Genomic DNA, 25639 nt, shown 5'->3' with positions numbered 1-25639 from the left:
TATGAAGTTGAATGGTGTTACAGATGATGCAATCAGACTACGCCTTTTTCCCTTCTCACTTCGAGACAGGGCAAAGGAGTGGTAAAGAGATGAAGGTACTGGCTCGTTCGATACATGGGACAAGTTAGTGAAAGCCTTCCTAGTGAAGTTTTTAGGGAATGAGAAGACTTAAAGATTGAGGAATGAGCTACAAACTTTTAAGCAGTCAGATGATGAGTCTCTCGATGAGGCTTGGAGGAGATTTAAAAGATTACAGAGACAATGCCCTCACCATGGCATTCCAGATTGGATTTTGATGCAAACCTTTTACAATGGCATGACTCATGAGTTCCGTATTTATATAGATGCCGCGTCAGGAGGTTCTCTCTTGACAAAGAACCCCACTGAAGCTAGGGAGCTCATAGAGAAGATGGAGGCCGAAACACTGTGAAAAAGGGAGGTAAATTTGATGTTGATGCTTTAACTATGCTAACTAGTTCTGTTCAAGCACTAACAAGCAGGTTTGATAAGTTCCAAGCAGGAACTTCTAACACCCCACAGGAGTTGTGTCAGTTATGTCATGTGCAGGGTCATGTTGCTCCAGATTGCCCACAGATTTCGCAGAATACAGAAGAGATGTCAATCGAGCAAGCCAATGCTTTCTACTCCTCTAACTCAAAGAGACCTTATGACCCTTATTCCAACACCTACAATGAGGGATGGAAACACCATCCTAACTTCTCATACAAAAATTCCCAAGCACAACAAAACCCTCCACCACCACCTCCATCCAACACCTACAACCAACCACCACCTGGTTTCCAACAGAAAACAACCAATGCCCAACAACCAATGCAACAACAACCTCAGAAATCAAGCCTAGAGGTGACATTAGAGAGCTTTATAACCGCAACAAACAGTGCTATCCAACATCAAAATAGCTCTATCCAACAGTTGCAAGCTCAGGGTAAACTTATGGAGAATCAGATAAGCCAATTGGCCAACCAATTTAGCCAAGCCCTAAAGACTCCAGGAACCTTCCCGGGCCAGACTAAACAATCTCATACAAAGGAGCCATCAAGGGAGGTTGTTGAAGAAGCAGGTGCAAGAGAAAAGGAAGTTGACAACTCTAGGGTCGAGGATGATTCACAGGGAGCACCACCAAAGCCACTTGCTCCGTATGTGCCTAAGGTTCCTTTTCCTCAAAGGTTAGCACAAGCTAAACTTGAGAAAAATTTCAGTAAGTTCCTTGATGTACTTAAAAAGCTTCATATTAATATTCCATTTCTAGATGCCATATCTGAAATGCCTTCCTATGCAAAATTTTTGAAAGATATGCTATCTAATAAGAGGAAGTTAGAAGAGAATACTACAGTTGCTTTGAATGCAGAGTGCAGTGTTATTTTACAGAACACTCTCCCTAAGAAATTAGGAGATCCAGGTAGCTATTCAATTCCAGTGAAGCTTGGAGATATTGAGATCAACAGGGCGCTATGTGACTTAGGTGCAAGTGTGAGCCTCATGCCACTGTCAATATGCAAGAAGTTGCAGATGGGTGAACTCAAACCCACACACATATCTCTGCAACTTGCAGACAGGTCAGTGAAGTTTCCTTTGGGCGTACTTAAGGATGTACCCCTCCGAGTAGGTAAGTTTTTCATCCCCTGTGATTTTGTTGTAATGGAGATGGATGAAGATGTGAATGTTCCAATTATACTTGGTAGACATTTCTTAGCTACTGCAGGTGCAATTATTGATATGAAGAAAGGTAAGATTACTTTTGAAGTAGGTGATGAGAAATTGGAATACTCACTTTTGAATGTTATGGGTGCCCCTTCTATGGGAGACACTGTTTGTCAGGTTGATGTGCTCGATGAGCTGCAGAACGAGCAACTTCCCTTGAATCAAAATGATGATGCCCTCGAACAAGTGCTATTAGGGAAGGAAGATGATAGTGGAGATTGGCAGTCTAAGGAGTATACCAGGTTACTTAATGAAGCAAAGGCCAATCCAAATCAGAACCCGATCAGAGAGACATTGGAAGCAATGAGTATTGGGGAGAGTTCTAAGCCTCCCGAGGTAGAGTTGAAACCCCTCCCCTCTAACTTAAAATATGCATATCTTGGTCCCAATAATTCATATCCCGTTATTGTCAATGTTGAACTCAAGGACACAAAATTGGAGCAATTGCTCAACGTTTTGAAAACATATAAAAGTGTCATTGGGTACACCATTGATGATATCAAGGGCATTAATCCTTCTTTTTGTATGCATAAGATCATTCTTGAAAACGATCATGCCTCTTCTGTAGAACCTCAACGAAGACTTAATCCTAATATGATGGAGGTAGTTAAAAAAGAGGTTCTGAAATTGCTTGCTGCAGGTATAATCTACCCTATCTCAGATAGTAAGTGGGTTAGCCCTGTACAAGTAGTACCATAGAAGGGAGGTATGACCGTTGTTAAGAATGACAAGGGTGAGCCAGTCGCCTCTAGAACTGTCACAGGATGGCGAATGTGTATAGATTATAGGAAGTTGAATAAGGCCACCTTGAAGGATCACTTCCCCTTACCCTTTATCGACCAGATGCTTGAAAGGTTGGCAAAGCATTCCTTTTTCTGTTACTTGGATGGATATTCAGGTTTCTTTCAAATTCCCATCTGTCCTTGTGACCAGGAAAAGACTACTTTCACATGTCCATATGGCACCTTTGCATATCGCAGGATGCCATTTGGATTATGTAATGCTCCTGCCACTTTTCAGCGATGTATGATGGCAATTTTCTCAGGACTCATAGAAAACTCTATGGAAGTATTTATGGATGATTTCTCCTTCTATGGAACAACCTTTGATGTATGTTTTGAAAATCTAAAAAAGGTGCTCCAAAGATGTAAAGAAGTTAATCTAATCTTAAACTGGGAGAAATGTCATTTTATGGTTCAACAGGGAATTGTTTTAGGTCATGTTGTGTCTAATAAAGGGATTGAGGTTGATAAGGCCAAAATAGAGGTTATAGAGCGCTTACCACCCCCTAACTCTGTAAAAGGAGTTCGAAGCTTCCTTGGTCACGCAGGTTTTTATCGGCGTTTTATTAAGGATTTTTCGAAAATTGCTAGACCTTTAACTGAGCTATTGGCCAAGGATGTCCCTTTTGTCTTTTCTGATGCTTGTCTTGAAGCTTTTAACAGGTTGAAGGAAGCTTTAATCACTGCTCCAGTCATGCAACCCCCATATTGGAGTCTGCCGTTTGAGATCATGTGCGATGCTAGTGATTATGCGGTGGGAGCTGTTTTGGGGCAAAGGAAGGAGAAGAAGCTTTATGCCATATACTATGCTAGCAAGACTTTAAGCTCTGCTCAAATGAATTATGCCACAACTGAAAAAGAGATGTTAGCAGTTATATATGTTATTGACAAGTTTCATTCTTATTTGGTAGGTTCCAAGGTCATCATTCATACAGATCATGCAGCATTGAGGTACTTGATGACTAAGACACATGCCAAACCAAGGCTGATTCGATGGATTCTCCAGCTACAGGATTACGACATCGAAATCAGGGATACCAAAGGAACAGAGATTGTCGTTGCAGACCATCTTTCCCGTCTTCTCCTTGACCCTGAAGATGGAGATGATATCCCTTTTGATGATTCTTTTCCTGCTGAACATTTATTAGCTTTATTACAGACTGAATCCCCTTGGTTTGCTGACTTAGCCAATTTTCTCTCCACAGGTACAATGCCTCATGGCTATTCTTCTCAACAAAAGAAGAAATTCTTTTCTGAAGTAAGGAGATACCACTGGGACGATCCCTTCCTCTACAAGGAATGCGCAGACACCATGATCCGTAGATGCGTTCCAGAAACCGAGATAAGTAATATTATTTCATATTGCCATGACCTACCTTGTGGTGGACATGCAGGCCCCTCGAAAACAGTTGCTAAAGTTTTGCAATGTGGATTTTACTGAACTACGATGTTCAAAGATATTTATGCTTATGTCAAGGCATGTGATAGATGTCAACGGACAGGCACGATTTCCAAGAAGAACGAGATGCCACTTAATAACATACTCGAGGTCGAGTTGTTTGATGTGTGGGGGATAGACTTCATGGGTCCGTTTCCCTCCTCCCATGGCAACCGTTACATATTGCTAGCTGTTGATTACGTTTCAAAGTGGGTGGAAGCAATAGCTACTCCAACCAATGATGCTCGTGTGGTAAGCAAGTTTTTCAAGAAAGTTATTTTCCCTCGTTTTGGTTTACCACGTGTTTTGATCAGGGGAACACACTTTTTGGAGCATCGATTCAAGGCAATGTTGAAAAAATGTGGAGTGCACCACAAACTTGGAATTGGTTATCACCCACAGACAAGTGGCCAGGTAGAAGTGTCTAACCGAGAGATCAAGTCCATCATAGAGAAAACTGTTGCGCGAACAAGAAAGGACTGGTCTGTGAAGCTAGACGATGCACTATGGGCGTACCGAACGGCCTTTAAAACACCAATTGGTACGACCCCATACAGGCTTGTCTATGGTAAAGCATGCCATCTCCCCGTTGAGCTAGAACACAGGGCATTTTGGGCCATAAAAAGCTTGAACTTTGATGCCAAAGCAGCAGAAGAGAATAGGTTGTTGCAACTCAACGAATTGGATGAACTTCGCCTTGATGCTTATGAGAGTTCGAAGCTATACAAAGAGAAGACAAAAAGGTGGCATGACAAGAATCTTGTGAGAAGGGAGTTCAAAGAAGGGGATCAAGTCCTTCTTTTCAACTCTAGGTTAAAATTATTCCCTGGAAAGCTTCGGTCTAGATGGTCGGGACCATTCAAGATTAGAAAAGTTTTCCCCTATGGCACGATTGAGTTAGAAAACACAAGAGGGGAACCCTTCAAAGTCAATGGACAACGAGTGAAGCACTACCGAGTCGGTGATCCCATCGATGAGGGGGTGGACATCACACTCTCGTCCCCATCACCAAGCCCATGAGAAGCCATACGGTCGAGCTAAATACCTCATAAACAAGCGCTAAATGGGAGGCAACCCATTCTCTAGTTTTCACTTTTAGTTCGTTATTTTTGGCGTTTTTATTTATTTTATTTATTTTTATTTTCCTTTTTCGTTTTAATTTATTTGGTTTGATTCTTGTGTTTTAGTTTTTGAGTCGTTTATGGTATTTATTTAGGTGAAAAGTGAGCAAAAGGAAGAAGAAACAAGGAGGAAAAGCGCCAAAAGGAAGGAAAAGGAGAAAAATTCAATTTCTGCAGAGGCACGTCCGTGCGTCTAAGGCAGAAAGTTTGGGGAGATGGAAGTTTAGAGAGGCACGTCCGTGCCTCAGTTTTCCGTATTTAATTTTTACTTTTTATTTTATTTTTTTTATTATTTAAAAAAAAAAAAAAAAAAAACTAAAACTGCATAGGAGGCAAGTCCGTGCCCCTGAGGCAGATTGTTTTTGACAGTTGATCTCTGAAGAGGCACGTCTGTGCCTCCCATAAGGCACGTCCGTGCCTCCCATAAGGCACGTCCGTGCCCCCTCTGAAATAGAGGCACGGGCTTCACAATCCCTACTCCTTCATTTACAATTCCCCCACTTTCAAACTCAAGAGTTTCTCTCTCCTCTCCTTCCACTCAAGATTTTTGGCCTTCCCCTCTTCAATCCATCACCCAAACTCACAATTCTTCACATAATCTCCAACATTCTCATCCTTCTACTTCATTCTCACACTCCATTATCAACAAAAATCATCCCAAACACAATTTTAACCAATTTTTTCAAGAACCCTAGATTCAAAAATCAATTTGGGGCTTTTTGATTTAAAGTCCTTTGGAGCAATTGGAAGGCAAGGAAAGGATTCAAGGGTGCTACATACGTCAATTGTGGATCATTTGTGGGTATTCAACATCCAGCATACCTTGGGTAACCCCTTTTCTCACACTTTCTCTCTCTAGGTTTTCATGAATAATTTGCTAACAATTGTTCATAAAAAAATTGTTGGAGATTGTTAATTGTGTTTGGTTTGTTCTATTTGTTTGGATATTTGTGATTATATTTTGGTGTGGTGTGATTGAAAAACCATTATTAATCTTGAAGCATTGTTGGAGTATTGTTAAATTATTGTGGACCCTTGTGAATTTGTGGTTGATTGATTGCTTGTTTGTGTGCTTGAATTGATACACATTGTTTGCTAATTGAAATCATGGCATCCTCATCTCACCAAAGAAGAAATAGGCCTAGGAACACCTCTTCCAAGGGCCTTAGAACCCCACTCGTTCCACAACCTTCTCCCACATCACTTGCCCATATCCCACCCATCGAGACTTTTGGGATCGACTTTAAGGGTAATGAAGAACACTTAAACAATTTTCTTCGCATTAGATCATGACCCTTAGTGCCTACACGGTTTTTTGACCAAGAGGCCATGGAAAGCTTGGGTATGGGAGGTGAGGTTCAACGCATTCTTAACCAACTAGGTTGGGACGGTTTCTTAGCCAAACATGCCAACACCTACTCCAATATCACCTATGAGTTCCTTTCTACCTTAGAGGTCCGCCGTAGATCGGACGGCCACACTCCTAGGGACGTTTCTTTCAACTTGTTTGGTGAACGTCACACCCTTACGGTGAGGGAGGTTAATGTCCTGTTAGGCTTCCCCACCTTCGGCCAAATAGGTAGACCAAATTACAGTAGGTTGACCGGCTACAGTGACCTTAACATGTGGCGGGATTTGACTGGGCTAGATGACTATTACCCTAGCCATTCCAAGACCTCATGTATAGTTCACCCGGCCATGAGACTTATATGCCGACTCTTTTCTTGGACCCTTTTTGCTAGATGTAACACAGGAGGAGTTTGCTCGGCCAAGGAACTCTATTTTCTATGGCATTTGCTTTGCCACCCCGACCCCCACTGAGGCAGAAGACATGATTAACCCTGGGGCATGGTTTTTAGACCACCTATATAATGTAGCCATGGGATCTGGGGAGATTGCTATAGGTGGTATGCTTTCTTTGTTGGTTGTTGGCTATGTGCAGGATTGGACAGGTATCGACCAGTACAGGGTTGGAGGCCCCACCACGATGAGCTTTCAGAGTTTCCAGCAGATGTGCTGGGTGAAGAGGCGCCGCAACGCCCAAGGTTTTGTGTGGTTGGTCGGGCGTCCCACTCTACCCCGACCGGTTCCTTATGCTTACCTCCCGAAGTTCGGGATCCCTCAGGTGACCGGGAGGGATACATGGATTATCCCTCCTGATTTCATGTGGCCACCACAGACTGGGAAGGGAGTCCCGATGCCTATGGGAGAAGGAGCCCAGTTGCCTGGTGGTGAGGGGCATGCTTATGGAGGACAGGGGCAAGCATATGGTGGTGAGGGACATGCACACATGGAGCAGGATGCTCCACATCAGGAGACCCACACCCCACCTACTTTGGAGGAGCAAATAGCCTCCATGAGGGCCAATCTCAACCATGTTGTGCTAAGCATGGGTGACTTGAGGAGGGACGTCAATAAGACCCAGAGAGCGGTCACAAATCTGTCGATGTCCCATGATAGCATGGCGACCACCTTCGGCGACCTGTGAGATCAACTTGCCGCCTTCCAGTCTCAGTTCTATGATATAGGGGGCATGATGAGACAGCACTTCTAGGGCGGTCCTAGTACCGACCCGAGGTATGGTTTTCCCCCCACCCCCCCCCTGATCAGTAGTTTGTCTTTCCCCTCCCCTTGTTTATTTGCCTTGGTTTATGCATACATTGAGGACAATGTATGGTTTAGCTTGGGGGAGGATTTGCTTTTCACCATGTATATATTAGTTTTATTTCAGTTTTTGGGTAGTTTCTTTTTTCTCTCTAATGTCGAATAATATGCCATTGCATGACTATGCTTCTATGATTATAATCACATTTGTGTGCTTTTTGAAAAAAAGAGAGTCTTCGAAAACCCATTCATTGATGTGCTTGGAATTGAGCTAGGTAGTGGCCAGGATGGTCTCCCCGCTCTACTTATGTGAATAGTTTGTGTACCCGGTGAGAGTCTTGAGCCTTATTTGACTGATTTCACTCTACCTCAGTCATGTTTCTTCTTGTGTGATTAGATTGTCCTTCACATAATCGAATTCTTGGTCTTGCTTTTTGACTATTTGAGACTTTATGATGCATGTCGCGAAAAGATGATTGAAATTTCCTTGTAGAATTTAGAGCCTCCACATTCTAGGCCTTCATGTTTTTTTTTTCTTTTTGTTTTTTTTTATTTTTATTTTACATTCACCCGTAGGTTGAACCAATTTGAGCCATATTAACCCCTTCTTGATACCCTACATTTAAAGTTTTAGAGCTATTTTTCTAGGTTTATTTTGAAGGTGTTTTACATTTGTTAACCCCTATGAGTGTGAATGATGTTGAAAAAAAAAAACCGAAAAAAAAGGGAAAGAAAACAAGAGAAAGAGGGGATATTAGAAAAAGGAAGAAAGGAAAGAAAAGAAAAATGGCCTTAAAGGCCTTTGAAAAAATTGAGAGTTCTTCCATTCGCTTTAATTTATTAATTCCCTCCTCTTTGTGAAAAAAAAAAAGAAGAAGAAAAAAATGAGGCAAAGAAAGAATAAAAGGGCTATGTTCATAATTGTATGGAGATTGGAGGAAATAAGGTTGGATCGAACCCGACATTTGAATGTGTAGTGGGATTAGGATTTGTTTTATTTTGAGCACCACATTCCCAAATTACGTCGTCCAACCCTTATTTACCGAGCTTACCTAATATGGATTTCATGATTTTCGTGTTTGCATCAATCACTAAAAGAGGAGAAAGTTGCATTGCAAGCCTCAAGAGGCCGGTTGTGTGAAGTTGATATGCATGCTATGCTTAGGTTGAGTGGCTCCATATTTCACCCCGAAAACACATGAGCGTTATTGTTTTTTATTTTTCACAACTAAAGTGAGAACTATTCATGTTTGTGTGAGTAGGTATGGGGATATGTGTGGTAAGATTGGTTGTCAAGTCTAATTATATGAGATGAATGGCGGTTTTTGTACATGTTGATCCTTGGTTTCGTTTTTTATCGTGATTTTGAACTCGATGACACATTGTGATTGTTTGAGGGGTTATCATTCTCTTCCCTTGTGATTCATGGTGAAATGCTTGAGGACAAGCATTAGTTTAGCTTGGGGGAGTTTAATAAGTCGTGTTTTGTGTATGTTATTTGGTTGGTTTTTAGTTAGTTTTGTTAGTTTAGTTGAGTATTTGAGTCCGTTTTGGCGTATTTTGCTCTACTTTGGATAATCCGATGCTTTTATGGGTAGTTTTGTTGTTTTTGATGATTTTCAAGAATAATGGAGCTAATTTGGATAAATTATAGATCCACGAAGTAAGTCAAAGCCCATGGAGTTTGGAGATTGAAGAAAAATCAAGAAAATGGCATTTTAGAGGTAGGCACGGTCGTGCCTCCCCATTAGGCACGTCCGTGCCTCTGTGCCAGAAGCTGCGCCAAAAGAAGACCCTAGGCACGTCCGTGCCTAGCAGAAGAGGCACGTCCGTGCCTAGGTAAAGAAGCAGGCACGTCCGTGCCCAGCATCAGGCACGTCCGTGCCTGGAAGACAGAAACTGCAGCAATTTTGCTACGTAAAGAGGCACGTCCGTGCCTATGAGGAGGCACGTCCGTGCCTCCTGGGATTCTTGTGCGCCAAGGCTTAGTCGTTTTTCTTATCTTTTTTAGGTTCGTATAAATACTTTTTAGCCTTGTTTTTCTTGAATTTTCATTAAGCCATATTTTATTTTATTCTCTCATTAAGAACTAGTTCTCCAATTATTATTTTCTAAGTTTTGTAATTCAAGATTCAAGGTTTCTACTATTAATTTATTCAAGATTTGGTATTTATTTTTCATCCTTTGTTATTTAATTATGTTTTCATTACTTATTATTGTTTTTGTTTCTTTAATGTGTGAGTAGATTCTTTAATTCAAGATCTAGTGTAGCCCTATTATTATTGATGCATGAATTAAATCTTTAAATTCTTTAATAACTTTAACAATTGAATTGCTAAATTGATTTTGATTATGCCAATGCTAGGTTAGACGTAACTATAATATTGCGATTATTCCATTGTTTTTATCACAGCGAGAGTTAGGTATAAACGGAATTGAGTAAATCAATTTAGGGTTTGATTCTCAACACGAGAGTAGTTGGGTTTGATAATTAGGAAGTGAGAGTAACGTGTTTAATGTCTTTAATATGCATGATACCATGAGAATAGGATTGATTGTATGTTAGGGAAGCCATTGATACTCGAGAGAGATCCTTGGTATTTATTAGGGTTTACTTTTCCCCGTTCAATTGAATTCGTATGTTAAGGGTAGAATTACAATTGCTTCAATAATAATTGTGGTGAAACTAAGATCTTGGATGTTTTTAATTGCTTGATTTAATCATCTTACTTAGTTTATTTTCGAATTTTTCCTATATTTTAGACCCTTAGTTATCGATTATAATTGATTCTTGCTTAGTAGAAATTCGAGTCTATTTAATTATTTTTGAACCTTAGTCTCTTGGGATCCGACCCTTGCTTACCAGTCTACATTAGTATTGGTCTGTTAGGTTATTTTTGATAGGTACGCGACACGCCTACCAAAATTTGGTAGGCGGTCGCACACCTAACAAAAATAATAAAAACCTAACTAAACCTCCTAATATGTAGTAGGGTAAGTCAGGGTCGATCCCACAGAGAAGGTTGGACTAAACAATGGTTTCTATGAATTATAATAGCCGAATCAAGATAAAATAATGAGTTGAATAATATATACTATGAACTAACAAAATAAATCTAATAATAATAAAGACTCTAGAATTAAGTATTACCGCTAATATAATCAATACAAGATAAATTCCTACCCCAATCAATTAATTATATGCTCACAAGGAAAAGTAATCCCTAAATAATACCAGCACCAGACGGCATCATCCAACCCCTGTAGGTACATGAGGTTGGAATAAGCCATTAAATGATCTTCTGGGTTGGAGGTACCATCATAGGCCCCTACCAACACGTTTTTAATCTTAGCCGGCTGTGTCTCCTGGGTTATCTCAGGGGAGAACGCCGAGGGCTGTTCTCCCAAATTCAGCAGGCGCTGCTGCCAATCCATGAGTTGGAACGGCTGCTGCACATTTCTGCCAAACGGACCCGTTTGGGTAAAAGGGGATCCACCCAGCCCATTCGGCGAACCAAATAGACCAGGTCGGATCACTTGGGGTCCAGACCGGGCGGATGGTTCGCCCGTCTGACTCGCTAGACTTGTTCCCGTACGCCTGTTAGAGGTGTCACGGAAACTGTTTGGAAAAGTCGACGTTGAAGCCGACGCAGACGCCAGACTTCTCTTTTCTTGGAGAAACGTTCGGGCGTCGGAGAATATCTTTTTTGAACCATCCGGCTGCAAGTGCCGGATGGGTTTTCTTGGTTCCGCTTGCGGGAAGCGGAGCCGGTTTTGATCGAACCAGAGGCCCTCCCCCTCCTTTGGCTTTGGATGAGGGGTAGGGACCCGGTCTTTGATTGCCTTCTTGTTAGAAGGCTTCTTGGCCGACTGACTCTTCTTAGGAGTAGCTGACCGAATAAGGCTCTGAATTTCGCCTTTGAAACTATTCATGAAGGTCATGAGTTCGTTCCTCGTGACAGGAGCAGAGCCTTTTGCCGCCTGTGCAGCTCCAACCGGGTTGCCGGCTGGGTTGCTTGGAGCAGCTTGGATGTTTTCCCATTCCTTCTTATCCCTGGAACGGGTGTGCTTTGTTCTGAAGGACCCGTCTGGGGCCACATAGGTGTCGAGTCCGTAATCATCATCGCTTTCATGGTCCGTCTGGAACTCAGGCTCGGCCGATGGCCGCTTGACCTGATCCGGTGATACCGGATTAGAAGTCATCATGGAAGTACTCTCCCCACAGACGGCGCCAAATGTTTCAGGGTTTTCTGATGTGTCCTGCGGGAGAGTTACAATTCCAAGAATGTCCTTCGACCGCCTATACCTGCAAAACCAAGAAGACTCCGGTTAGGGGGAGCTCCGCCTTCGACGATCAAGTCAGTGATGTACGAGAGGAAGAAAGTGCGTAAAGAGTAAAATTACTTCTCGCGTAATGGGAGAATTCCGCAATTAAGATTGCTCGGTTTTGGTGTAAGTGTCTTTATGATTGTATTGAATGCAATTGGATGTAAGTGAATGTAAATTAAATGCCAATTGAATACCCCATTAATGAGGATAAATAGTGGAGAGCATTGGTTCCCCATTTAGGGTTCCTAGGACACGTGTCAGCATGGGATTGGAGCCCTGCTGACCAATACCAAGGTGCCACGTGTCGCGCTGCCATTGGGCCACGTGGCTGGGGTAATTTTACCCCAAACAATTGGTTTCCTCAAACATTTTCTCAACATCAGTATCATCCTCCTCTAACTGATCTAGGTGATGCAACATTAAAGGTCCTAAACTTGAAAATTCCCTCATACTTTAAAATTACCTAAACAGCAAGATCTAATTAAAATACAGCAAGCTAAAACTGGACAAGCAAGCATGCAGTGATGATGTAGACTCAGAAGCGAACAAAGGGAGATAGATTCAATGGAAAGACTACTTATAGAGCACCTAGTGACGGCGGCCACCCACGGATCTTCAAGGAAAAATCGGAGTCAACTAAACTCCGAGCTGCCCTCTAAAAGAAGAAAAGCTCGCGCTGGCGACCTATGGAGGGGAGGTGGTCACCGGCGAGCTTAAAGCCGTTGAAACGTCAATGGGGTGGGGGGAGCGAAGTCTACAAGGGAGGCTGGGCTATGAGTAGAGGTGTCAAATCCTAACCGGTCTAAAAAAATCATCTGTTTTGAACTGTAACCAATCCGATTTGACCCGAGAAAACTAGGCAAAAAATGGTAATCAGCACCGGTTCAAAACCCCCATTTAGCACCAATTTTGAACCGATCCTGATTTGAGGGATGCCAAAAACCAAGAGATTTCGCATCGGTTAACCGGTGCTAAAAGTAAGTGCCGCGCTTATTTTTTTTTTGGTTTTAACTACAATTGGCACGGTTAACCGGTGCCTATTATGCCGTCAAAAAATAAAAAAAAATTAAAAAAATTGCAATTTTTTCACTTCAAAATCAGCATACAATAAAACAAAACCCAAAAAGTACGTATTAATATACATTAATCACGGAAAAAAAATGAACAACCATGTACACCAAAATCGTAATATACATGAATATATATATATATATATATATATATATATATATATATATATATATATATATATATATATATATATATATATATATATATATATGCATCAAATAAATTGTTATTTTACAATAAAAAAAAAAAAAAAAAAAAAACGTAACAATGAACAACAAACTTGAATCTTGAATCCTTCGTCTATAGTCGCTGCAGTTGTAATTTTTTTTTTTTTGGAGGAATACTACCTGCACCAATTAAAACACCAAAAATGTAAGGGTTAGTTACGAACCCAGAATTTCTCAAAAAAAAAAAAAGTATTACGAACCCAGAAACCCTAACCTCAAATTTTTTATTTTCTAATAATTAACAGAGAGAAGAACATCGGCTGGTGCTTGCATGAACGGCGGCAGCGATGGTTTCAAAACTTCGATTAAGGTTTCGAAAATGAGGAAGAGAGAACAGATTAGGAAGAAGAAGAAGATGAGAGAATATATGAGGAAGAAGAAGATGAGAGATCAGAGAAGAAGGATAGATGAGAGAGAAGAAGAGAAGAACGAGAGATTACAGAGAAGGAGAGAAGAGAGAGAAGGAGAGAAGAAATAGAGAGGCGGATTATGAGAGAGAGAGAGAGAGGGGCTGAGGGAGTATAAAGGGTTTAGAAAATGTTAGGGTTGAACCGGTTTTTTTTTTTTTTTTTTTTAAATTCGCACCGGTTTGAACCTTGGTTGGAACCGGTGCGAAAACTCTATTTCCCAATCCCGCCTATTTTTTTTAGCACCGGTTTTCAAAAACCGGTGCGCATTGTGCGATGCCTATTTCATTTTTTCAATTAGTGAGAAATTCAGGACCCAAATCCAATATGTAACCAACCTGAACTTAATCCGGATCCGAATTTAACCGATCTGAACTTAACCCAACACCAATTTCACCCGACTTGAACTCAACCCGAACCCGATATGTGATAAGTGCATAATATACTATATTTTTAGTCCTTAATATTAGTCCAATGGTCTCTTTATATTGGTTAAATTATGATTTTATTTACTTTTATTATTTTAGATTTTATTTTATTCATTATTTTATTTTATTCATTATTTTTATAATAATTGATACTTAATTTTATGTTGTGTGTTTTTGGTACGATAAATTGGATTAGTCATCAAGTCGAATAATTGAAGGCAAGCAGCACGAAATATCTCAACAAACCAGCAAGCCAACAAGTAAAATAATAAAAATAAAAAAAATAAAAGAAGTAGCACGTGCGCTACTGAAGGAGGAAAGCAACATCAAAACAATTAAAGAATGAGGAAAGCAACAATGAGAAGATAAGAACAGAAGCAGAAAGCCTGTGGCGATGAAACCGAAGAAACACCCTAGGGCTAAAGGGTAATCATCCAAATACCCAAATTCTCGTAAATTCTATCCAAATTTTCGGATGTATAATGTGATGAAGACACCAGATTTATCTTATATACAAGATACAGTTTGGCAGAGGAAAATTCGTGAAAATCAGTTATACAATTGGGTATATAAGTATAGCCCAATTATCCCACAAAAAAAAACACACACACAACCTAGCCGAAATATACCAACTACAAAGTAATTTGAGTGAGTTCGTGAATTGGGCAATTGGTGAAGAGAAGATAGCCGTTGGAGGGAAGCTTGGTCTCGAATCCAAGGTAGAACAAGAACGACGGTGAATTCGGGGTCGAAGCCGGGTTTATTCAACAATTCTTGGGAGTATAATTTGAAGCCGGGTTTATTCAACAATTCTTGGGAGTATAATTCAAAGTCTTCTTCTTAACTCTATTGTTCATATTACTTCTTGTTTGAATTATTTTGATCATTTGATGAAAAACTTGATGGGATTATTGGTATTACATTTGATTATATTTTAGTTTAAGTCATTTTTCAGTTTTGTTTAATTATTATTTGAACTTGCTTGTAATTCATTGATTAAATTACGATTATACATGTTACTAGTGTGTGAATGGTTGTTAGTTTAAATCATATAGTCAAGTGACACCTAATTTATATGAGATTTGCGATTATGGTTTTATTTAGATTAGAGAGTAAGTTCATGATCAATCTAATTATTTTAAGCATTTATGTCATTAGAATAATTAGGACTAATGATGTCTCCTAGTTTATAATGCTTCCACTTCTAAATTATATGAGTTGCGATCATATTTGTATAAGTTAGAATGGTTTAGAGTCAATTTGGCTTAGTTCGTAATTGACTAAAATTAAGGGATGATATATAGGGAGTCTTTGTTATCTTAGGCTCTACAGTTAGTCTAGTAATTATAATTGGTGGTACTCAAGGTGAATTGTATGTTATTGCCAATAAACTAAATCATGTAAGAGCTATTTAATGGAATGGTTAGTTGCATTGTGTCGTCAATAGTAGCTTATTAGTTTAGTTCCGTATTAGTTTTATTAGTTTAGTATTATCTTAAACAAACCCCCCATTTTATTACATATGTGAATAAATGTATACTATGTATATTTCCGTAATATATCGTAATTTAGTTAAACGTTGATTTAAGAGTTAAAAGTCTCCTCGTGGGATCGACCCTTGTTTACCCTTTTACTAGTTGTTAATATTTTTGAAGGTTAAGTTAGGAAAATAAAATTTAATTTTATACGGTAAACGACACGTATCAGTATGACCCAACTTGAACTCAAACCAAACTGATTTGACCCAACTTGAACTCAACCCGAAACGAAAATGACCCGACAAATAACTGATTTAATCCGATATGTTTTACCCGAACTGATATTAACTTGATCCAGTTTTAAACCGATCTAATTTAACCCGATCCGATTTTAACCCGGCCATAATTTTAAACCTAACCTATTATTGACCTTTTTTTCAAGTTCTTATTCTACTATATATTTACAAATTTACTAATTATTAATAAGTTAGAATGTCTAAAACTCTAACAAATATCTTATAAAAATGGAATTAGTAATAAAGCAAACTAATAGTATTCGTAGCCTCATGAGATTAAACAATTGAAGAGTAGTACCTTAAAAAGAGGACATTCTTTTTTTATATCACCATATGTGACTATCATCTATCAGTCTATCACTAGTTCAATACTAATCGTCTCACTTATATATGTACGTAGGTATGATAAGTCATCAATAGTAATTCAATATAAATTTGGCTCAAAAATAAATAATACACAAGAATTGATTGAATGACAAAACTAATTCTTCGCATTTCGTAATAATTAACCATGCAATATGAGAAATGACACATGAATGACTTGATATTCACCCAATAATAAGGTAAAAATTCAATAATTACTCTAGTTTAAAAATGACCTTATTTGGAAATTGAATTTTTTTAACTCGACCAAAATCTAGACAAACACGAAAAGGATTTGAATCGGAATCGACCAAATATTGAATCAACCTTATCTTAATCAAATCGAACTTGACCGAACCGAAATCAACCCGACCCAAATTCATTTGACCCAAAATTAATCGATCAAACCCGTTTGAACCCAGTTCGAATTTATCCGAACCGAACATGAATCGAGCTGGAGTTGACCCGACCCATATATGACCTGAACTCGATAGACCATGAACCGAATATGATCTGACCCGAATTTAACCCGACCCGACCCGATCCGAGTTAAAAGAATAATTTTGACCCGAACATATCCGACTCGAACAAACCCCACTTGAATAAACCCAACCCCAACTCCATCAGGTTATCCGAATTAACACCTTTAGCTATGAGTGATTTTTTTTTTGTTTTTTCTTCTTCTTTTTAATTTTACTACTAATATTAATAAACCCGTGCATCGCATAGGCCAAAATGCTAATTTGATATAAATAATCCAACCTAGTGAAAAATATCAGCCAAAGGTCAGGTTACTGAAATCAAATTTTCCCTTGTTTTCTATTCTACTAAATGTTTTTTTTTTTTTTTATTTGAGATCGAGCATCTTAACTATTAGTTTAATGAAATAATAATTGAAAAGGTTAACTTAAGTGGTCTCTAAAACTTCTTTTCATCCATCTTAAATTCTGTCTTACAGTATCTACTAAAGTCATTAAAATGCCGTCTAATTGGCTAAATCAACTTTATCATTTAATCATAATGAGTAGAAATCACCTATTGTTTCAGCTAAGTACGGCATGGTAATAAAATCAGCAACAAATGATACAAAAGCCAAAAAAAGCCAATTCCTAAAACGTCCGAAAGACTACAAACAAATATCCTGAAATGATGGCAAAACTAAAGATACCTATGCTCAAGTTTAGAATCAGATGATAAATCAATATACAATACACGTCCTAGAAGCTCCATAGGAACTACACATGCATTTCGACTTCCAATATACGCGTGTTCTACATATTTGTACCTTCAAACCGAGGCTAAATGCCTTTAATGTTAGCCAGTAGTTTGCATTCTATTCTAAACAAGTTCAAGGGAGCAATCAAAACTTTAAAGAGCAAGAACAGCAACTGAAATCAACAGTAGGATCATTGGTTGGGACAAGACGTGCTTCTGCGACCATGCTGAGGGTGATGACAAGAACAAACCAAAAAAGCATTGAAGAGGTTAGGACACTGATTATGTCAGTTTAATGCAATGAAGAAATTCTACAAGAAATTAAGGAAGCCTTTACCTTGATTGCTGCCTCTGCTATCAGCAATGCTAGGAGGTGGAGTGGTTGTTTTATTCGACATTCCTAGTCCCAAGTTCGGACAATCTCCACCAATTGAGCCTATACATAATAGTTATATATGAAAGTAAAAAATCAACATTCATATTTTGGAACAAGTTGAAATAAAGTCTAGGCCTAAAACATCCATGGACGAAGCGAAGACCAATCTTTACATCTACAAATATATATAGTGTTAGATTTGACCAAGAAAATGATTGTTCTTACATTCTTTGAAACAGGGGAAACCAGTATTGTTTAAGAGATTGCTGTATCCTTCTTTACAATTACATGTATATGAGAACGCCGTTGTTTTATTGCACACACCTTCACCACAATTAGCCCATCTACAAGCTATCAAACAAAGAAGAGTTTTGTCAAATAAGCATCAGCTACATTATATATATAAAAAAATGATCTGAGAATTTGTAGAAGGCATTGCTGTAGTTACGTTCAAAAATTGATGCATTTGATGGAGTTTCTGATGACTGAGGTGAGGGAGCAACTTCTGAGCAGGAATAATTAAGTGTGCCTTCAAAGTAATAAGAATAACAAGGAGACAAAAGTTAGTCTACTACCTAAAATCTATGCAGAAAATGCCTGATTTTAACTTTCCAATTCAGTAATATGACTCATATCATGCTGTAAATTAGGCCATATTTATGAACAATATTTCGAGAAATATACAAAGGTAAGAAGCAAATCAACTTTGTTTAAGAATTTATGAAATCATTGTCAACAGAATTTTCATGTAGTAAGAAATTTCGTGAACAGCATCGACATTATTATATAAGCAGAAGAATTTCATGAAAATTAGGCTTTGAGATAATATCTATGCAGTCAAAGTGGTAAATTAGAGTGCCCAGGGAAAATGGTGGGGAACAAGGGGTAGCAAGCTTCAAACTCAGGACGTAAGTAGGGATACTACGACATATGATCTGCTCAATTTACTCAAGCTTGTTTGTTGTATAAAAGAAACCTACTCGAAAACAGCCACAAATTCTACAAAATAACAACTTTTACTTGGAAATAGGTACATCATCCATCAAAATCTTCTTGTCAAACTAATAGTTGCATAAACAATACAAATCTGTTTCACATTCTGAGAACAAAGGAAATACTGAGTATTAGATATATAACACTAAATACTGTGTATTTGAGCTCGTGCTTGTTTTTTTTTATCATTTGCTACATCCTATAATACTTCCATAGAAGACTTTCTCCATTGCCGTTGGCTAACTTACATTAAACTAAGTAAAAGCAATGGTAATTGAAATTTGAAGCAGTACTTCATATGACTTTCTTTACAGTACTGACTAGCAAGTTTGCCTATTTTGCATAACTATGTACTCATATGTTACACAATTGAACATGCATATCAGTTTCTTTCATTCCACAATCACTACCCCTTCTATTCCCATGTAGTTTCTTTTCCTAGATATGGAAAAATGTCGTTCGACAGAGTATATAGATTTAAACTCCTCATGGGAAGTTAGACTTGCCTAGAGAGACGTAGATAAGCAAAAATTTCCATTTTCTATGACGTAAAATTTCATAGAAAATGCAATTTCTCTTGTATTTGTCATCCAAACAACTCTACTTCTACTTACGAGTTTCAACTTCTATGATTGTATATGTCAACTAAACAAACACTTAATTTTGTAGAGTTGTGTTCTAATTCAAAACCCGCTTCATTTCTAGAGGTTAATTCCAACCTTAAAATTACAAAACCGGAACTAAGTAAAATACAAAATGATCTAAGAATTGAAGGGAATATAAGTTGGAAAGTATCTATACAATCAAACATAGGGTGTAACTAAATGACTAAATGATACTAGCCATATACTCCATATAACTTCATTATTCTATGTCCTAATCACTTTCTATTATAATTAAGTCAGTTCATTTTTGTTTTACTTACTTTGTTTTATTCTCTTTATGGCGTTTTTGCTTTACCATTTAACGCCTTTATCCCACAATAATTAACCCTTTCACTCTTTCTCTTACTTTATTCAACCTTTTTTTTTACGAACCCACCTACCTTTTATATTATCTTACTTTATCCTACTTTATTTCACAGCGCGAATGAAGGGGTTTTTAATGGAAATGTATATAAAACTCATAATAAAGGGTTAATAAGTTGGTATATCAAACAAATATACAAATAATCAAACATTAATCAAGGAGTTATTTTTCTCATACATCAATAAATTAAAATCAATTTATAATATATATTCAATACTTGTATTGTTAGCTCTTAAGGTATAGCAATCCTAACTACAAATAAAATCACTAAAGTTTTAAGTTTTAACTAAACTTCATACAAAAAAGATTTTCCTAGTACAAGACAAATACAAATATATAATTTCAAAGTTAAACAAGCTTCACCCATGTGCAAAATATTACAGGGAAACAAATTTTTTTGACACATTCAATAAAACAGAGGAAAAAAAGGAGAGATAAGATAAAACTAACAGTTAGGGATGACGCAAGGCAGGAACTTGAAGTTGAAATCAGAAGAAAAATTGGAAGAAAGAGTTTGCCTCCAACCAGGATCACATTCACATTCATACTCAAAATCATTATTTCCGAAAGTCTTGCATTTGCCCTTTCCACATCCCACCGTTTTACATATATTACCTGCCAAAACAAATCAAGTCAAATCAAATCAAATCCAATTAATACTCTCGTCGCAGTTGTTGAAACAGAAAAAACTTTTAGAGACGAAGAGAGTTAGTAAAATTAATAAGAAAATAAAGAGAGACGAACCAAGAATAGGAGAAAGAAGGGGAGACAAGAAATCAGGTTCAGTATCAGCAAGAGAGGGTTGCAAAATGGTGATCAAAATAGCGAATACCGCGAAAATAAGAGATGAATTGGAAGCCATGATTGTAGTTTGGATGATAGGGTAATTTGAAGCAAGATACAAGTGAAGAAGAAGACCAAGGAGTAAAGAAAAGAGCGTGGAAGATGGTAGTTGGAATTTAATGGAGAGTTTGACGAATTGAAATGGTTTTTGTTTGGAGTCGAAAAAGAAAATGATGTGTAGTTTGAACGAGTGGGCCGTTGGGAGCTGAATAGTTGATGTAGGTGCCTTAATTGTAAGGCCGGTTCTCAAATCTCAATTGTGGGATACTTCTTCTTTTGGCCCTTTTTCTAATTTCTTTGAAATGGATGAGTAATTAGGTTACCATCTAGAGGAAGTTTTGGAATAAAAGAAGGAATAAGTCACATTTTTTTGTTGGATTAATAAATATTGAATCCACCATAGACTTATGTTTATCTTAATGATTTTAATAAGTCTTGTCAAAAAAAAAAAAAAAAAAATAAAGCACAATAGAACATTAATTCTTTCTAGGTCAATGCTTTAATGATACTTTTATTTATCGTAAGTTTTCAATCTGCATGTTCTACTTATTAAAAAAATAACTATAATGAAAATATAAAGAGAACTAGGCACTTTATCTAGCCTAAATGCCTTAATTATGGGCTCTATTATAAATTACTCTTGGAACATGTCAACTGCAAAAAGAGGACAAGGAATTGCATAGATGGTTAAAGTCTAGGACAAGGCTCTTGGCTACCAAATCAGTCCTATTTAGGTCGTTTAAGGATTCTATGGTCACGTTACAATCAGTTTGCAGCTTAATGTTTAATGAGAAAGATTGTCTCGCTTGAATGACACTTCTTATCACAGATTAGGGGTGTTCAAAAACTGGTACGGAACAAAAAAATGGACCAGGTCGTACCGAATTAATTGGTTTGCAAATCGGACCGGTTTTTTGCTTCAAAATTATACATAAATCCTCAAATAATAATTAAAATTATCCTTAACAAGTTTAGAAAACTTTAATCGTATGACCTTTTTTGTACTAAACTTACAAAGATGTCAAAAACTGCTATCCCCCTTAAACTTCTTTTTGAGTTTTCGTAAAATTATTCAAAATTTTGAATATTTTCAAAAAGATTTGCAAAATCAGTCTAAACCAGTTCGGTCCGGGTTATGGACCAACTTTTCCAGTCCCGTCCAGATCCGGTCCTAGCTTAAGCGATCCGGTCTCCGATTTCTTGAAATTCAAATTTTTGTTTTTCAGTCTGGCCCGGTCTTAGATCGATGAACAACCCTATCACCAATAGCTCAACCCGCACTTGGAGTGTTGAATTGCCTAGTATGTACAGCATGTCTTATACAGGTACATATTCATCCTTTATTAAGATCCAACCAATTCCCGTTGTCTAAACCTTTGTCTAATTTTTGTTTTCTATGCTCCATCTAGTGCACTATTATGACCTCATCTATTGCACTTCTACATTTTGACCGAGAACGAGGGGGTCGGGCTAACTCCACATTTATGCTTTTCTCTAATTCTCTTACCAATTCCCCTTCTCTATCTTTACGTCTTTTGACTAAGTGTAGACACCTACTTTTGGCCTCCTGTCACGACGGGAAGTGCGATGATGTTACAAAAACCTGTTCTTCATGGTAGAACAAAGTTGGAGTGTTTATGGACTTCGAAATGCATTATGAAGTAAGTTAAAACCCACATTTGAGACCAAATTATCTTAGAGCCTAGTCCGATTACTAATTAGGCCTAAAATGTGCCCATACATGTTTAATCTTGATTAATAACGGACCCAAATGCATCAAATGCAATGATTAGACCCAAAGGATCTTACATTGTTGAAAATCGAGCCAACTAGAAACAGTTAAACACATAATATCTACATATTTTTACCTACACCCCCGGGGAGGGAACACTGCCTACACCTCCCCACCCTCCGCGAGTGCCCCGCCCCGCCCTTTTTCATATATGAATTTTTCTGTAAATTTTTATAACACGTTCATTTTTGTATTGGTAAATGTTCAATTTTATTATCATTAGATGTTCACTTTTATAACGAGATTTTTTGTTCAAATTAATATATTTTCTAAATTGTATTTGATTAGGGGATTTTGCTCCCACCAATCGGAATGCGCCACGTGGGCCAATCAGGTCCTGCCAAGTGTCCCCCAGTTGGACCTCTCAGGGCTTGCCACGTGGCACACGCTTATTCGTCCACCCTGGACTTATTATGTCATGACATGTGGCATACTCCATGCCTAATGGAGAAGCCGGTCACCTAGGCCCAACTTCCGAGGGAAGCCCAATCAGCCCAAGGTTAACCTAAACCTAGATTGGCACGTTTCCCGAGGTTATAAATACCTCCCTTAATCCTCATTAAGGGAGAGAAGGCAGATTACACACATTAAACACTCTCACCTAGAGAGACCCAATCACTTTAATTTCCGCATTAACTACTCCTTAATCAAGTACTAACTTGACCGTCGGAGGCGGATCTCCAATCATCCGGAGCATCCGTTTGTTTTGCAGGTACAGGCGTCCGGTTCCAGTCTCGGAATTGTAACTCTCCCGCAGGACATCAGAAAACCCCGAAACATTTTGGCGCCGTCTGTGGGGAGAGTACTTCTGAGATGGCACCCACGTTTGTACCGGCTCCTGAAGAGAGACGTCCCCTGGACGATCCTCTAGTTCAGTCGGACCACGATACTGAGAATGAATTTGAAGTTGAAGCTCACACAGCTTCAGACGGGACCCTAAGGGCCCGACGTACCCGTCATACCGAAAGGAGGGAACGGGAACATCTTCAAACTGGAAGCGAGCCAGCAGACGCTCCGCCTTTTCGGCAGCAGCCGACTGATGGGTCTGCTCCCATCACAAGGAACGAACTCATGACCTTCATGAGGGACTTCAAGGGAGAAATTCAAGAGTTGATCAACAAGAAGCCGCCTGCTCTGGACAAGGAGCAGTCGGCTAAGAAACCCTCCACTTCACGGAAGAGGAAGCCAGTTCAAGGGCGAGAGGCGACCCCTCATCCTAAATATAGGAAGTGGGAGCCACCTGCCCTTGATTTCACAAAATACCGTTTTCCTACTCCAGGAAATAGGAAACCTGTTCGTCATATTCAGGCGGACGGGTCGAGGAAAACATACACAGACGCTCGGCTACTGCTAGAGCAGAAGAAGAGTGACCGATTGTCAGCGTCGGCCACTCCTTCAAACTTCCAAGACAGTCTGCGAAATACCTCGATGAGGCATACTCAGTCGTATCATGAGAGTCAGTCAGGCGGCACCTCCCGTCAGTCCGGCTTTCATAGCGACCAGGCGGTACCAAACTTACCGTTTGTACCGCAACAATAGTATTTTTTACAGCCACCTCCGTTTGGTGGACATGCAGCAAAAAATGTCCAACCTATGGACTGGCAGCTACGGTTGCTTAGACTTGGTGAACAGCCGTCGGCCTTCTCCAAAGAAATTACTGAAGCCGCTCAGCCGGCCAAAGTGAAAAATGTATTAGTAGGCGCCTATGACGGCACTACTAACCTAGAAGACCATCTGATGGCATTCACCAACCTGATGTACCTTCAAGGGTTGGATGATCCCACTTGGTGCAAGTGTTTCCCAGCGACTCTCAAAGGAATCGCACAACAATGGTTTGGCAACCTGCCGACTGGTTGTGTAAATAACTTCAAGACGCTTGCTTACTTGTTCACCTCCAACTTCGCCATGAACATCCCTGCGAAGAAGACGACCCTTGATTTAGGAACAATTCAGCAGGGCGAGAAGGAGGGGCTTCGTTCTTACATCAGGCGATTTAACCTGATGAGAATATAGATTCAAGGGTTACCGGATGAAGTAGCCTATACTGACTTTTTCAGACGTCTCAAAGACGGGTCGACCTTCAAATTTGATTTGGTCCGAAAGAGGGTGGCGACTCTTCAAGAGGCCTTGATTGAAGCGGAAGCCTATATACAGGCGACTGATCTTTGTAGTACGGTAAAACAGTCAGACGGGAAAAGGTCCGACAAAAGAGAAGGACGACAGAAGCAGTCGTCAAACAAAGACGAGAAGAGAAAAGAGGTCTGGGCAACTGATTCCTCTAAACAACCGTCCTAGAAGAAGAAAAAATAATTCAAACCATACTCCCCAAAGTATGTGTTTAACAAGGATAGCCAATTTATCCTAAAGGAAATCAAGGGACGGATCTCAATTGAGAAGCCGGTCCCCATGAAGGGTTCTGCAAACAATCGGAACCAAGAAAAATTATGTGATTATCATGAAGATGTTGGTCATCACACCAATGAACGCATCACTCTCATGCGGTATCTGGACCACCTGGCTGAGCAAGGTGACCTTGACACTTATGTCAAGAAATCTACGGGGAACACTTCCTCGAAAAAGCAGTCGACCAAAAAAAATCAACAGGCCGACAGCTTCGATACAGATGATGCAGTCTTCTACACCATTGCAGGCGGCTTCTCAGGAGGCGGCCCACTATTAGGGGCAACAAAGACAATATCAGACGGTTAGATGTAAATTCCGTTCACCAAGAACGGCCCTCCAAATATTCATTTCCTGAGATTGTCATCACTGAAGAAGATCTAGGAGGGGTAAGAGGGCCGCATGACGACCCTATCGTTATTGAATGTAAAGTGGCCAACCAGAGAGTTGGCCGAATCCTCATAGATACCGGAAGCTCCTCAGATCTCATCAGTAGCAAATGTCTGTCGAAACTAAAATATCAGACTGATTGCATACATCCGGCATCCCACCCTTTAGTAGGGTTTGGAGGAGGAGTCGTCCACCCAATGGGACGAGTGGATTTACCCATCCGCCTGGACGAAAAAGGGGAAGGACGACACATGGTAGTCCGGTTCCTGGTAGTATAAGAACTCTCGGCCTACAACATGATTCTGGGACGACCAACCCTGAATAATTCCAAGGCT

At 39.2% G+C, this 25639-nt stretch overlaps 2 protein-coding genes across 2 annotated transcripts; one reads left to right on the top strand and one right to left on the bottom strand.

The window, feature by feature from the left end:
- Window positions 1-465: 465 nt before the first annotated feature.
- LOC110684885 lies at window positions 466-3945 on the top strand. The gene is made up of 2 exons (XM_021861322.1): window positions 466-2227; window positions 2621-3945. The coding sequence occupies exons 1-2, from the start codon at window positions 466-468 to the stop codon at window positions 3943-3945; spliced, it is 3087 nt and encodes a 1028-aa protein (XP_021717014.1).
- Window positions 3946-17331: 13386 nt separating this feature from the next.
- LOC110684809 lies at window positions 17332-20951 on the bottom strand. The gene is made up of 6 exons (XM_021861241.1): window positions 20624-20951; window positions 20330-20494; window positions 18306-18386; window positions 18083-18208; window positions 17819-17917; window positions 17332-17708 (listed from the first exon to the last, which is right to left on the bottom strand). Exons 1-6 carry the CDS (start codon window positions 20739-20741, stop codon window positions 17635-17637), a joined length of 663 nt encoding a protein of 220 aa, XP_021716933.1. The 5' UTR covers window positions 20742-20951; the 3' UTR covers window positions 17332-17634.
- Between the last annotated feature and the right edge of the window lie 4688 nt (window positions 20952-25639).

The sequence above is a fragment of the Chenopodium quinoa genome, unplaced genomic scaffold, assembly GCF_001683475.1.
Source record: "Chenopodium quinoa cultivar QQ74 unplaced genomic scaffold, ASM168347v1, whole genome shotgun sequence".
In the NCBI taxonomy this organism is placed as follows: Eukaryota; Viridiplantae; Streptophyta; class Magnoliopsida; order Caryophyllales; family Amaranthaceae; genus Chenopodium; species Chenopodium quinoa.
This window is presented reverse-complemented; position numbering and strand designations above follow the sequence as displayed.